Source organism: Gymnoscopelus microlampas (assembly GCF_963454915.1).
Source record: "Gymnoscopelus microlampas genome assembly, chromosome: 2".
In the NCBI taxonomy this organism is placed as follows: Eukaryota; Metazoa; Chordata; class Actinopteri; order Myctophiformes; family Myctophidae; genus Gymnoscopelus; species Gymnoscopelus microlampas.
In genome coordinates, this window is record NC_139939.1 from 21,009,162 (window position 1) to 21,024,914 (window position 15,753).

The 15,753-nt window shown below is 41.3% G+C and overlaps 2 protein-coding genes across 3 annotated transcripts in view; one reads left to right on the plus strand and one right to left on the minus strand.

Annotated features, from left to right (window-relative positions):
* The window catches only part of LOC311061839 (STE20-like serine/threonine-protein kinase), a 52,779-nt gene extending 47,384 nt beyond the window's left edge, over positions 1 to 5,395 (plus strand). Inside the window, exons 17-19 of the mRNA XM_084080536.1 lie at positions 505 to 630; positions 1,118 to 1,231; positions 1,571 to 5,395. Coding sequence (XP_083936662.1) covers positions 505 to 630; positions 1,118 to 1,231; positions 1,571 to 1,717 — 387 coding nt within the window. The 3' untranslated portion in view covers positions 1,718 to 5,395. The remainder of the gene's footprint in view (positions 1 to 504; positions 631 to 1,117; positions 1,232 to 1,570) is intronic.
* Positions 5,396 to 5,453: 58 nt separating this feature from the next.
* Positions 5,454 to 15,753, minus strand: part of col17a1a (collagen, type XVII, alpha 1a) — a 44,068-nt gene continuing 33,768 nt past the window's right edge. For both annotated transcript variants that reach the window (XM_084080520.1, XM_084080519.1), the window contains 12 exons: positions 14,297 to 14,404; positions 13,545 to 13,658; positions 12,022 to 12,117; positions 11,418 to 11,543; positions 11,106 to 11,192; positions 10,487 to 10,630; positions 10,087 to 10,233; positions 9,689 to 9,865; positions 8,208 to 8,351; positions 8,040 to 8,120; positions 7,084 to 7,137; positions 5,454 to 6,254 (listed from right to left, as the gene is read on the minus strand). In XM_084080520.1, the coding sequence (XP_083936646.1) occupies positions 6,205 to 6,254; positions 7,084 to 7,137; positions 8,040 to 8,120; positions 8,208 to 8,351; positions 9,689 to 9,865; positions 10,087 to 10,233; positions 10,487 to 10,630; positions 11,106 to 11,192; positions 11,418 to 11,543; positions 12,022 to 12,117; positions 13,545 to 13,658; positions 14,297 to 14,404 (1,328 nt within the window). In that variant the 3' untranslated portion in view covers positions 5,454 to 6,204. The remainder of the gene's footprint in view (positions 6,255 to 7,083; positions 7,138 to 8,039; positions 8,121 to 8,207; positions 8,352 to 9,688; positions 9,866 to 10,086; positions 10,234 to 10,486; positions 10,631 to 11,105; positions 11,193 to 11,417; positions 11,544 to 12,021; positions 12,118 to 13,544; positions 13,659 to 14,296; positions 14,405 to 15,753) is intronic.

Here is a 15,753-nt window from a genome sequence, read left to right on the forward strand (position 1 = left end):
TAGTGAACTTCATGATGTTTTGCTTTTTTTTACGTTTTGCTTTTTAATCCACTGAGCACTGAGCACATTATGGGCATTACAAAATAAAGAAAAATGTTTTTCTTTAAGTCTCGTCTAATGAGTTTTTCCTATACATCCATGCAGTGAGCGAGTCTCCTTTTATCAGTTTACCTTTATGTTTTTCGAGACCACCGCACCTGCAGTTAATCCTCACCAAAAGGACAAAGAAAGGTGCAACAGTTCTCCTGTTCTATAGCTCAAATCTAAAATGACACAGACGCGTTCCCGGATTGAATGGGTTAACAGTACAGGTAGTACAGTCAGAGGTTAACACAAAACGCCCCAGGGGGCTGGTTTCCATTGTGGTCCATTTTGTCCACTGATTTAGAAGGCATGTGTAGAATCGGCCTCAGGTCCTAATGGGTGAATCCATGCATGGTGCCCAGAATAGGGACAGAATAGCGTCCATGTGGTTAACAGGACTGGTTGTTGCTGTTTGATCAGTTTGCAGCCCAGGAGGAGAAGAGGCAGAAGAACGAGAGGCTCCACCAGCAGCAGAAACATGAGAACCAGATGAGAGACCTGCAACTGCAGTGTGACGCCAACGTCAGAGAGCTGCAGCAGCTACAGGTACACACACACACACACACACACACACACACACACACACACACACAATTTAATCGTTGCTGTCGTGCAGAAACCTCTAAACTTCATATTTTTTACTTTTTGTGACACATGAGCTTTTCACTAAACAGAGACGATATGCATTGCTTGTATTCACAAAACTACCGGTAACCATTTGAAAATGGCCCCAAATAGGGACGCCAAGTTGAAAGTTAAGCTACATTTCACAAGATCCTTACACCGTGTTTTAAGGAATTGTAAAAAATACAGAGAGGTCTGCTTGTTGTCTGACCTCTTTTGGTCAGACAACAAAAAGGTTTCTCACATGAAAAGACACGGAACAGAAAAGCAAACCGATATTGGACATTCTTCTGTTATTTCACGTACTAACTGAAGCACATGCACAAACCACACACACACACACACACCAGTTGTTAAGTGCACGGTCCAGTGGTGAGTGATTGAGACCAACGTACCGTATGTGTTTCAGAATGAGAAGTGCCATCTGCTGATCGAACATGAGACTCAGAAGCTGAAGGAGTTGGATGAGGAGCACTCTGCAGAGCTGAAGGAGTGGAGAGAGAAGCTCCGGCCTAGGAAGAAGGTACACCACCCACCCAGTACCTCACTGTTATTATTATCCATTATACATCAGGTAGTTCCGACCAAGCAATCTAAGCATGACGGCACACTCAAATGAAACTAATCAAAATATAAAAATCAGCTGTGCTGATCAAACAGAGTCTCGGCAGAGCCAGCTAAATGGCTAGGCTAGCAGTTTGCATGGTAAGTTTGCAGACGTTAAGTTTGACTTTGCAGAAGTTACGTAAGTCTGGCATAATTTTTTGGGGAAAAATCTTTAAAAAAAAGAAATCCTTCCCAAGCTGATGAAAGAATGAGGTTGAAGTAAAAACGTTGTTTGTGAATGTTTTTTTTCCTCCAGGCCTTGGAGGAGGAGTTTGCCAGGAAGCTGCAGGAGCAGGAGGTCTTCTTTAAGATGACCGGAGAGTCCGAGTGCCTTAACCCCTCCAGCCAGAGCCGCATCTCCAAGTTCTACCCCATTCCCAGCGTCCACTCTACAGGCTTTTAAAAAGCCTGACTCCTACTTGGTTGTGGGCCGGCATCCCGCAAAATAGCAGTGTCCTGCATAGTCTCACTTGACCTCACACACACTCCACACACTGATAAGTCTGGGGAAGTCTAATTTTTGAAGGCTTGAACAGAGGAGAAAACCAGCCGTAACAACCCTACGCCCACTGCTTTTGAAAACCAATCCTGACACCATCCCGTATGAAGGACCGCCCTAAACGCTGTTTTTTTTTGGTTCTGTGATGCTGATATCTGCGGCATGCAACAAAGTATAAATCAGGCACAAGTTTATCCTACACACACACATACTGTACACGTACCGTTCCTTTACACACAGTATATTTTCATACATTCTTACGAAGGTGAAATCGCACACACACACACACACACACACACACACATGCAGTCGTTCTGTAGACAGTGGAACATTGACGTTCACTCGTGAAGAGACGAAACCTCAGCCCAGCGCTGCCTTCTTGCCCCCCCCCGCCAGTCCAAGGGTGACTTTGGGAGAATGGAAGAGGATTGTTGTCTCTCAAAAAACCACAGTGTTTTAACCCGGTTCTGTGTCTCAGGTAGAGAGGATGATGGGCCACGTTCTCTGATGCCACGCGTTGGGAAACACGATGACCCCTCTTTGTTTTCACCATTTTAGTTTGTTTTATTTTTTCTCTGTTTATACAGTTTTTTGCAGCTGTCAGTGATTCTTAACGTAACCCCATGAAATGAAGGCTGTAACGATGGCAAAGTGAAGGATTTTAAAGTCAGTATTTTGGTACCATGGCTTGGTTTGCCTCAAAACCACTAAAGTGAAGTGATTTTATTTTTATGCCCATGTTTTTTAAATTGAATTTGATGAAGAATCTAGTGCCTGTAGCATTTGACTTTACTAAGCTTTTAAATCTCAGCACTTATGATTTTTCTTTTCATACTTTTTTTGTGCTGCTCATTATTTCTCAGATTAGAGATTTGCACTAGAAGGAAGGATAGCATTTTTATAACGTACCAATCTCGTTTTTCTATGGTGAATAACCATATCAGTTCTAATTGATTTGAAGCGATAACAACACGTTGCGCTATACCGTGAGATTTTGGCACTAATATGCTGCGATCTTCGACTTGTAACTCCAGCTGGTGACGGCTATTCTGTTACGATTTAGGTAATAAAAAAGGTGCATGTTGACGCTGTTGGGTGGAAATCTTGTATGTCCATAACCGTTCCTTTTTTATTACTGTTTGAAAAATAATATAAAAGATATAAAATGGCATACTGTATCTACAAGCTCACAATGCGATCCATTTTGAGCTGTAAGGTCTACCATTTTCTCTACTTTTGTTCAACACTTGTCTGATGAAGTAGGGCTTTAATTTACGAAAATAATTGAAAATAGTTGAAATTATGGAGATACAAGGTTTCTGCCCGACAACAACGATACAAAACGCTGTTACCGGGAGATATTGGCACTCGGAATGCCTCTCAGCCAATCCCAAGGTTGGAACTAACTGTGGTCTAGTGGGAAATAGAATGTTCTTATGGTGGATGAAGAGCACATTTTGTAATAACTCCAGTCATAGGCATGATCATGATACAATATATTTTGTATGACATCGGACATATCTCTTTATAGTATACATTTTAGTTTACAATGCATTTAGGGTTGAAATACCCAGTCTTATGCTTGGCCGTCAATGCAAATCTTAGCACATTTTCTCTCTCTCTCTCTCTCCAGGGTTTCTTCAGCATGCCTCAAGCTAGGGCTGGCACAATAGCACAATTATTTCAAACTTTTGCATCGATTACAAATAGAACACTATTTTCTTTTAATAGTGAATAGCAGATGTACAAGCTCACAACGTGTCGCGAGCTTGTACATCTGCTATTTTTGCACGCCACGTTTGTACAACAAAGTATAATACAGAGTTAAGTGGTTAATCGATCATAAAAATAATATCTTTATTCGATTTGTTCGATATATAAGAAATAAAACAATATCTATTAAAAAAACTGGTTCTAAATGTCAGTTTTTTTATGCATTTTTGGTGAAATGCCCGGCCCTTCCTCAAGCGCGTCTGTGAAATTCAGTTGCCTTGTTTTTGTGCAACGAGTGGAGAAATGGTGGCAGATGTTTTGGTTCTGGGCGTGTTGTAGAATAGATAATGGTGTTTACATTCAGAGACAAGGTATCACTGTTCATCTGACAAGAAGGATGTCACTGTGGTGTAAATAATGCCAGACTGTGTCATGGCGTTGTGTTTAGTTTAGTTTAGCTTAGTATGGATCTATAGAAATCTAGTTAGACCTGTTATGTTGGTCTGTCTGTTCGTCACAGGGTCACACCAGCCTATATCTCTTGGCTCTTTTCCACTATGAAGGGTTCCATAACCTGAACCTTTCCAGAACGGTCCTTTATAGTTTTAAAGAGCCATCTGTTGTGGGGGTAAAAGTCTTGAATCTACTGTATACACTTTTACTGGAATGAAGGAAGTATGCTCATAGTCCCTGTATGTCATTGTATTTGTTTATAATTATACAAAGCAGGATTCCAGTACACAATGGTCAAGACACCTGTAGTCAACATTATGTAAATGTGACTGTAAACTTTCCAGAAAATACAGGAGAAAGTACATTGTACAGTTACTGTACATGTTTTTTGTGCAGCAGTAGCATTGTGGTGTGACTTTGCTTTTTTTTCTTCCAATGCCTCTTCATAAGGTATGTTGCTACCAGGTTTTATTATGGGTTGACCTGCATGGCTTTTGATTTTCTGTTTATTGAAAAGATTATACCATTTTATTAGCTGATAGCCTTAAAGAAACGTATCAATATACTGTGTACCCTTTTGTAGGTTTTTGATCAAGCTCTAGGTTCTGCGCCAATTTGCCATGTGAATTACATTCACTGATTATATTATCTAAAATATTTCTTCATATTTCATTATTTTATTAAGACGTTTACATTGTTTTTATTCAGACTCTTAAGCTCAACTAAATCCAAACCATTAGCAAAAATAATGTGTGTGGGCCGAGTTGCCATTATTCTTAACCACTTTCAACCCTGTTTTGGGCATGTCATAGGTAAACATTTTTGAAAATAGCGGATCTACACGCAGATCAGCTATTTTGCTATTTAATGAAAAAAATACAGTATAAGGCTTAAGTGGTTAAAAGATTCATATTTGTTGCGGCTATAAACATGAAATTCCAACAAAATGGACCTGACTGGTTTAGGCCATCATGCCCATTGATTGGTTTATTTGATCATGTCATTGCCTCTGATTTGGCCATTGAAATTTATGTCTCAAAGCTATTTAATGATTGGTCTGTTTAGTTATGTACAAAAATAACGTGAACTGTGTGCTGTGCGCCTTTCACGAAGATTCTCTGACGGTAACTATTTATATGAAAACGGATCTGTACTACAATATCTGTGCAGTAGTTTATTCACTTTTACAAGTTTGCTGCAATGCTTAAATTTCACATTCAACAGTGTAAATCGTTAAAAAAAAAGAAATCTGCTTAATCAGGACTAAATTTTGATTAAATTCTTGAATGTTTATTGAAGAAATAGGAGAACTTCCATCTCGGAATCGTTATGCATTGTTTTAAAGAAAAGTTGGTAGTTTAGAATGCCTGTATACTGTAGATTTGAATTGAACTGTAAATAAACAATTATCTTTGATATTTGTGTGATGCGTTGTCTTTATCTTCCACAGAGTAATGTATCTGTATTTATAATGTGAGAAAGAAAAATATGAACAAAACTTTATTTCATCTCAAGTGACAACAATTTAAAGAAAAACATCTTATGAAATACAGTATACTTTGACATTCTCATTCTTGTGAAAAAGGTTTAGTATAAAAAACTTTATCATTAGAAAAACTCCAGAATTCCAATTCTGAATACAATAAAACAAACAAACCCAAAACTATACAACATGATCCCTGATTTAATTTTCATTCATACTATATCGGTACTAGAAACACTGATCAACAAAATCCAGTCATATACACTAAATCAGGTGTTCCTAAACTTCTCAGCTCAAGACCCAAAAGATAGATTTGATGTGTCCCGAGGACCCAAATTTACAAGAATGAACTTAAGCCCTATTTTTTTTAAATGTGAAAATCTATAAGCTCACAATACGTCGATGTGGCGCGCTGTGAGCTTTTAGATTGGCTATTTTCACTGTATTTTATTTTTTTGGAAAATGTCTTCCAAAAAGTCTTGTGAAAATTGTTCTATTTTTATTTTATGTCATGTTTTGTGCAATTTTCTGATTTTTTGGTATTTTTATTTTTTGCTCATTTAGTTTGGGAAACACTGCACTAAAAGTACACCATCTCTTAGTCTCAACCATCCTCATTGCTCACGCTGTCACACATCAATGATTATTGGCAGGTGAATAGCATACAGAGTTCTTACAGCAAACCCACTTGTGCCATAGAGTAGCCTATGTGTGCTCTTTAATACATGGAGTGACGGTCATCTCAAACTCCTACATTCCTCCTCTTCCTCCGCGTCACCAGTGTGGAGTCTCCTGATGGACAACAATGAGCAAGGGTTTGTTAACACTTTGAGAACCACTAACATCTGTGCTGTAGGTCAGGGGTCTTCAACAGGGGGTCCGTCCGGGACCCCTAGGGGGTCCTCAGAGTTACTACAGGGGGTCCGCCAAATCTCTGTGTGATATGATTTCATTTTTGGGCGGTGTAGCCGCCCCTATATGTGAGGTTGGGACATTGACATTTGCTGCACTGTGATTGGCCACCCATTGTACCCCCCTAATCCTGCACTGTGGTTGGCCACCCATTGTACACCCCTAACCGCTACACATTCAATGCAAATCTATACTTTTCTTTAAGTGAGCTTCCATCACTGTGATGACCACTAGCGTCATTGTGATTGGCTGACTCTATTCAGCACTGTGATTGGCTAGCGAGACACATGACACATGTGCATAGTCCTATAAATAGGACTATGCACTTGAAAAAAAAAACATTTATGGTTTTTGAGTCATGGGTCTGTGATGACCACTGTGATGACCACACTTCACCGCCCACTTCACACTGGGTGTGATTTTTTTACCTTAACCACAAAAATAGCAGATCTACAAGCTCACAACGCCTCGCAGCGCGAGGCGTTGTGAGCTTGTAGATCTGCTATTTTTGGCTCAGAAGTATAGGTGTAGAGGGAAAAAAAGAGCAGACCAAGTAAACAAAAAAAGTTTAACCTGAAATACAATTTTATACACTATAGAGGGGGTCCCTGCCTCATCTCTCTCTCAGCTAGGGGGTCCTTGGCCTGAAAACGTTGAAGACCCCTGCTGTAGGTTGTCAGTATTGAGGATGATGATGATGACGACTCACCTCTCTCACCCTTTTCTCCCGTCCGTCCCTCTTGCCCAGAGACGCCCGGCTCACCTGTACCATGACAGAGTATAAAGTATCCTATATCAAAATGAGTCCCCACTCCTTTGGGGTAATTTTGTCGCTGTACTGTACATTTGCACATACGTGGAATTGTTAGGAACAGTTAGGAACGCCTGGGGAGCAGTTAGGGGACTGGTTCTCACTTCTCAACATCGAGAATCATGTGTCATGGTCAGTATCAGTGGTGTAAAGTAGCTAAGTACTGTACTTATGTACAATTTTGAGGTATTTTTACTTTAGTGGAGTATTTGCAATACTTTTACTTTTACAGTCCAATACGTCTCTTAGGAAAATATTGTACTTTCACTCCAGTACAATTATTTGAAAACTTGAGTTAACCAGTCACTTTTTAGATTTTTATTACTGAACATACTGCACATTAACCACTAAAGCTCTATATATATTTTGTCTATTTGAAAATAGTCTACAAGCTCCATCTATGTCGCTTTGCGACGTGTTGTGATTGAATCTATTTTCAAAAGATTTGCATACATTTTGAACACGTGAAATGGGACATTCTGCATGCAGTACTTTTACTTTTGGTACTTTAAGTACATTTTGATGCCAATACGTTTGTACTTTCACCAAAGTACATTTGTAATACCTTGTAACATTTACAACATGCATTGCAGTATTGATACTTTTACTTCATCCTTCATTACTTCATACATCGCTATTCGCTAGATGGTATAGATTCTATACCATCTAGCGAATAGCGATACAAAAGCACCTAAAACAAATATTATATACCTTCAAAATATACAATTTTAAACGAAAACACAGAAAACTCAGGAGCCAACAACATACAGTATAATAAATACTCAGTTGTACATTGGCTATTTGTGATAAAAAGCCTTTAGGGCTTTAGAACACTTTTGCATTAAACAGTGTACCTTTGTCTCCTCTATGACCAGGGAATCCCATCTCTCCCTTCTGCCCTGGTCTTCCAGGGGGTCCTGTGATGGCTCCATGATCTGTAGAGAACCAATCATCATTATTATCTTACTGCTTCATCAACGTGTTTTCTGTAACTGTCATTTCTGCACATTTGTTTTACGTACTTTTGACGTATTCCACCAGATCGGTGAAGTTTCCGGGGGAGCCGTCCCATCGACTGTATCCAGGGGAACCCGGGGGACCGGGCGGTCCTGGGGGTCCTTGGAAAATACGCTGGTCTCGACCGATGTCACGTAGCAGACCATGAGCTACAAGTCAGGTGATAATGATTATTGTTAACCCATAAACTCATTCAGTGCCATTGATGTCGCCGACGTCACGTTTTTCATAAGCCCAGAGTGCCAATGACGTCACCGACGTCATTAAAAAAAAAAATTTAAATTAAAAAAGTTTTAAAAAATAATAATAATTCTTTGCCAGAAATAAGTTTGGCACTGAATGAGTTAAGACCTGGAACACATCTGTGTAATTTTTTGATTTGAGCTAAAAGGCACTATTTTACACTTTTGCTATTCAAAAATCGTGAAAATGTGTGCAAATCTTTGAATATATTCTTTTAAAACGAACATTTTAACTGAAATCTTTGCTTCTGGGGGTCCCTGGAACAACATATTTTGAGATGGGGGTCGGCAGCCAGAAGCATATCATTTTCGGGGTCCTTGACATGAAAAAGTTTGAGCACCACTGATATAGAAACATACGTTTTTTCAGAATACTGTTGGGATTTAGAAGACATTTGTGGAATCGGCTTCAGGTCTTAATGGGTTAAAGACATAGTCAGCTAACATTTGTAATGATCAGACAATGAACTGTCTGAGTGATTGGTCGGATAGAAGGATAATATCCCAGGGCCATCTAAAAGCTCTGACAAGAAATATTCAGTACAGTAAGTGTTATCAAAACGTTATCAGCAGGCCATTAATGTAGGCTAAATGCATGAGTGTTCGATATTGAACTAGGAAGCAGTTTCTTTATTTTGCTTATTAGGACACATTCTCAATGTGGGCTCGGAGACCCCCAGCGGGGTTCTAGGGGTCCCCAGCTAAATGATTGATAATTAGGAAACAAATGGACCCGTATGTCTGAGAGTGCATGAATGAAACCAACGTTTGGTGAATTTGTTCCATTTGTACACTCTCAGATTTAATACTTCACCGGTCACCCCCAAAATGACTTTATTTTCTATGGATTAGCCACTCCATGGAGACTTGAATTCATGGATATTGTTTTGTTTTTGTCGCATTCCTAAGCCGCGGCAGTTCCGTGGTTCCGGTAGGAGACACAAAGAGTCTCCTTTGTGTCTACTACCGGAACCGCTGACTACCCGTCCGCTGTTTCATCAAATTATTGGCTTAGGAATGCGACAAAAACAAAACAATACCCATGAATTCAAGTCTGGGGTGACTAATCGATAGGAAAAAAGTAATGTTTTGGGTGAACTATCCCTTTAAATAACACTTAGCATTTTACAGTGTAGATTGGGGGTCCCAGAGATTACAAATCATATCAAATGGGGGTCCGTGGCCTAATGCATGTCAAGCCAAGGGTCTTGGGATTTAGGATAAGCAGACTTCATATCACTTACATTTGATGTAGTCAGTCACTCTGACAGCCATGGTGGAGTAGTCGGGGCCTTCGGCCTGTTTGCTGCCCTGACTGGTCCTGTAGTCGCTCGCCTCCCCTCGGTCACCTTTACGCCCAGGAGCTCCAGGCAGACCTGGGGGTCCAGGAGGTCCATTCATGGCCCCCATCAAACTGTCACCTGGGAGACATGGTTATTTATAAGAAATTAATACGTGACTATTTTCAACCACTTAAGCATCCCAATTTTGAGCAAGTCTTAATGGGCAAACATTCTGCGAAAATAGCGAATATACAAGCTCACAACGCGCGTGTATGTGTGTGTGTGTGTGTGTGTGTGTGTGTGTGTGTGTGTGTGTGTGTGTGTGTGTGTGTGTGTGCGTGTGTGCGAGTTTAACGCACTCTTAATGTACTCTTGCAGCTGTGCTCGGATCATCTGCCTGTTGGAGTGTTCGGCGTAGGTGACCAGTCCACTGGGGGCCCCGGCCCCGGGGGGGCCCTCAGGTCCACGAGGCCCGGGGGGCCCAGGAGCACCCCTGAAGTCAACACCTAAGAGCAATGGAATGGAATGGATCAAATGAAGGGATGATTTATCAATGCATAGCGTTGCTGGCGGGCAGAAACCTCCATATTCTAACTTTTTGTGTTTTTTGGTAAATTAACGCCCCACTTTAGCAGGAAGACGCAGAGAAAAGAACTGCTGTGGCGACCCCCTAATGGGAATTAGCCGAAAGAAGAACGAAGAAGAGACAGGATTCCATTCATGATTCCTTTCATCGTCATGGTTCTAGTTTACACTCACGTTGCAGGTAGTCTTGAATGTCTTCCAGGCCGTATGCTGAGGTCGACAGTCCTGGTGGTCCCGGTGGTCCTTGACGACCGTTGCTGCCTGGGATACCTGGGGAACCAGGTGGACCAGGAGGCCCCTGGGGACCCACGACGCCACCTAGAGGTGAGACAATGAAAAGGTTATATCAATCACTTGGTTCTTGGTAAACAAACAGGCTGATGCTGACTGACAGTGTGTTCAAAACACCCGAGGACAGGGCCGTGTCCACAGATAACGTTTTATGAGCGGAGGAGTGCTCTGGATATCATGTCCTCCAGAGCGCTTGCCCGCAGCGTTCATTGATACCCGCACTGTTCAAAACAACCGGAAACGACTATTGGGTGGGTCTTCAACCTCGGTAGAACCAGTAGAAGCCTTAGAAGGATACCCTATGTTTACTAATAAAATCAAGTATAAAGTATACTAAGTATAAAGTCAGGCCAAAACCTCATACACCTGAATGGAGAAAAATACATAGGGAAATAGCTACATATGCTGGGCCATTAATTAGAACTGCTGATAATGACTTCCTATTTGGCCTCAAATCCAGCGGAGCTTCCTTGCTACCTGGTTCAAACTATATGTTTCTTACTCTGCAGCAGTGATGTCCAGTCTCCTTGGAGGGTCCCCGGAAGTCCTGGGGGACCAGGGGGTCCCGGCGCACCCGTCATCCCCCTCTCTGGTGACACACACACACACACACACACACACACACACACACACACACACACACACACACACACACACACACACACACACACACACACACACACACACACACACACACACACACACACACACACACACACACACACACACACAGGGGACATAACCAATCACAGTCATGCTCTCAGGACAACTGATCACACTGTTAATGAAATGAAACGTTGTCACTGTCACTCACCGCTCATGAGCCGGAGCACTTGGTCTGACACTTCCTGTGGGTTAAACCCATAGCCTCCACGACCAGATCCTCCAGGAGGTCCCGGGGGGCCTGGGGGGCCGGCCACATACCTCCGCACGTCATCTCCTGGATACAGACGATAAGGCCATATCACACTGTGCTACCAAACTAGCCTGGTTCCATACCATAGAACCCGCCCACTCTCTGAGTGGACTGCCTCTTGGTCTGGACTTATGTGAACCTAGGACTTCTCCGGTACAAATGAATTGTCCAATGAGAGGCGGAGGTGGGCGTGGGGATCCCTTAGGATTGGTTTAGGGAATTTCTAATCCCCTCCCCCTTGTAATCACCGACACTGGAGCCAATTTCAGACTGAAGCTCCACGCAGCTTCAGTCTGATAATCAGGCTACTACCAAACCTCAGTCACTATCTACTAGGCCTTCGTCCTGCTACAGTGTCACACACAAATAGCAAAAATAGTCGATCTAAAAGCTCACAGCGCGGCACGATGTGACACATTCATTGTGAGCTTGTAGATCAGCAATTTTTTTTACCATTACTGAACTTTTCTTTAAGTTAAAGTGAAAGTGGTTCCATACTTACGCTGCAACAGGTTGATAATGTCATTGACAGAGATGGAGCCTGGTGGACCAGGTGGACCAGGTTGACCCGGTCCACCAGAGCCAGGGACACCAGTGCCTATAACACAATAGTAAGATAAGATAAGCCCCTGTAGTCTTAGAGAATTAACTGGATTTGTCTGAGCTACAACTGTACTTTGACCACTTTTTCCATCTACACCGAGATTTCGGCGCCAAAAATAGCCGTAGCTCGGCTATTTTTGGCTAATGTTTGGTCCAGAATATGGACACAGGGGTTCAAGTGGCTAACACATATCGTCACTGTTGCGTGGAAACCTCATATGTCCAAGACAGTTACTTTTCAGGATTCAAATTCAAAAGTAGCAGATCTACAAAATTGTAGATCTTAATTGACGAAAAAACATAAAAAGATAAAATATGGAGATATGAGGTTTCTGCCCGACAGCAATGATATGACATAACCATTTAGAATGAGAGTACAGGAGAAACATGTCATTACTATCAATGTAGATGAATCTTAAAACACCAGTGGTTCTAAAAGTGGGGTCCGGGGACCCCCAGGGGTTCTTTGAGAGGGTTCCAGTAAGAGTGGGCACCCAAACATTGTGGGAACCTAAATGTTAAATTGGCTATTTTCTCTCCAAAATGTAAAACATAAAGAATTTGGAAAATGGTCTGAAGTAATGTAAAGTATACATGATTTGAACATGCACGCCACGGTACATCATTATCAGTCCAACATTTACTCATTGTTTATGCCCAAAATGGCTGGATATCAGGTTTTGCAGACATTTGCAGCAAGCAATTGTAGAAATATTAGGCCATAAATGTCAAATGTTAGGTGCCCACTAGTGATGCGCGGGTCGGGTTTTTTCATGACCCGCCCGCCCCGCCCCGCCACGGAACCCAACCCGCCTCAACCCGCCCCGCGAAGCCATATATAAATCTATGGCTCAACCCGCCCCGCAACCCGCAATTTCATGGTTAGAAAATAATCCCCAAGTGTATTCAAACGGTTTTATTGTTATTATTCTTATTAGGAATAAAGACAAAACAAGAGCATGTGATTTTGTACTTATTTTTTTCGTGTGAGAGCGGCTGACCCGCTCACCCGCAGCCCGCATAATTGCCACTGAAATTCTGACTCGACCCACCCGCGCCGCGGGTTGACCCCGCGGGACCCGCGGGTTACGGTACGGGTCAACCCGTGCATCACTAGTGCCCACTCTTCCGGTTTCCCCAGGGAGGCCCCAGCAGAATGTGTTAATATAGCAGCTAAATTAGTTTACCGACTTTAAATCTATATACTGTACTAATTTGAAAATAACCAATCTACAAGCTTGTAGATCTACTATTTTTGACAATTATGGAACATTTAGAAATTTTAACAACACAGATGCAGATGGGGGTCCGCGACCAATTAATTAACCTATTCATTTGGGGGTCCTTGACATGAAAATGTTTGAGAACCACAGTTGTACACAATGCTGCTACTGTATCTCACACAGTCTCTATTGAACTTACTCTGAATGTAGGAAATGACTCGGCTCGCCACGTCATTCACAGACTGCTCACCAGGGGGCCCCGGGGATCCGGGCGGTCCTGGAGACCCGGCCAAGTACTGCCTGACATTGGGCTCTGCATGTAAACATCATGGAGGTCGTCAACCATGAACAGAATCAAGTTGAAGTTCAACAACATACAATCACATAATAATAATAATAATGATAATAATAAAGTAAAGTAAAGTAAAGTAAAGTAAAGTAAAGTAAAGTAAAGTAAAGTAAAGTAAAGTAAAGTAAAGTAAAGTAAAGTAAAGTAATGTAATGTAATGTAATGTAATGTAATGTAATGTAATTAAAAAAAAATAAAAAAATAAAAATAAGAAGAAGCCTTCAACAAGTATCCACATCAACATAACATAATAATGGCAAGAGAGAAAAAAAAGGATACGTGTACAATAAGGCATACGGCATATAAATGAGAGCAAAGCCATTTTCAGCAGAATACACTTGTATTCTGCAGAATTCTTTTTTTTTTATCGATTAGTCACCCCATGGAGACTTGATCGATAGAAAAAAATAAGTTTTTGAGTGAACTATCCCTTTAACGGATTAAGTGGTTAAAGCGAACCCAGTCGATTCCTCCCTCCTCGCCTCTCCTCCTTGCATCCTCCTCAGTCAGAAGGCAAGTGGAGGACGCGAGGATGGGTTTGGGTCAGTGTGTCAGCGTCTTATGAACTGATAGGTGAGTGGAGGGGACAATCTCTCACTCACGCTGGATGTACTCTGAAAGGGCCTCTACATCAGAAGATCCAGAACCAGGTGTTCCAGGTGGTCCTGGGGCACCCGGGGGGCCCGGGGCGCCCGGTCTGGACGAAGAACCTGAAATTAGAAGCCACATTCTTTGGTAAGAGAAGAGTAGAGTAAGAAGGCATAGTAGGATGTACAGTGCAATAGACCAGACCTGTATGAAATAATAGCTGCAAATAATAGCATCTATACCATGGCCCACAGAGAATACTTGATTCTGATTGGCCGGAGGAGGATGTGCATTATTTAACCCATTCAATCCGGGAACGCATCTCTGTCATTTTAGATTTCTTTGGCTATTCAAAAATAGCAGATATACAAGCTCATAGCGTGGCACCGAGTGCCGTGCTATGAGCTTGTATACCACAGCTTGTATACCAGCTTGTATACCACATTGTGGAAAGAATCTGTTACAAGTTAAAGTTCGGTGCTCAAAATTTTAGTAAAAGTGCAAAAGTATTGGCATCAAAATGTAGTTAAGTACCAAAAGTAAAAGTGTTCATTATGCGGAAAGTTTTTTTCAAAGTTTTCAAAATGTGTCGAAATCTTTCAAAAATAGCAGATCTACAAGCTCACAACGCGTCGCATCGCAACACATTGTGAGCTTGTAGATCTGCTATTTTTGAAGAGCCGAAGATATAATATAGGGCTTAAGTGATTAATGCATGTTTTGAAATAATAATCAAAAGTAACTAATAATTAAAGCTGTCAAATGATTGTAGTGGAGTCTTCTAGTCGTGTATTTGAAACAGTTATTATTCAGGGAATATCCATTGAGTACTAATGCTCTCAAAAATCAACATTTATTTATGACTGGGAGCAACCCATTATTATGATGTAACGGTGGCGTTTGTATTGACATGTTACCTGCACATGTGGCCTTCTAGTAAAATGTATATATTATTTACTATCTTATTTTCAGATGGATATTTAGTCATAATGGGTACACATATATTCAGATTCTAAAGGCCTCAGCTCTGACCTGTGGTGTTGGGGTCCACAGCGGGGGACTTGCATGTGTCACATGAGAGTCACATGAGAGTGTTGATTGATTAGGTCAGATGAGGATTCATGATTAATCACATGATTAATCAACAGAAGGTTACACCCACATGGGTAGACCAAACCCATATAAATAGAGAGAATGCCTCACTAAAAGGACAGTGTTCTACACATGCATCAGTGTTACTAGTTACCAGGGTGTTATTGCTGTGTTGGTCATTTTCCATTTCGAGCTCCAAGAGACTGACGGTAAGATATAAGAGTGTGTTTATAAATGTATATATTTCTGATATGTTTTATAGTTGTGTGTGTTTATTTCATGTCAGTAATTTGTTGTTGTGTTGTTGTTTGTGTTTTCTTTTCTAGGTTTGTAACCTACTGGCCTAAAAGTGTTAGTGTGTGTTTATTGTATGTTAGAA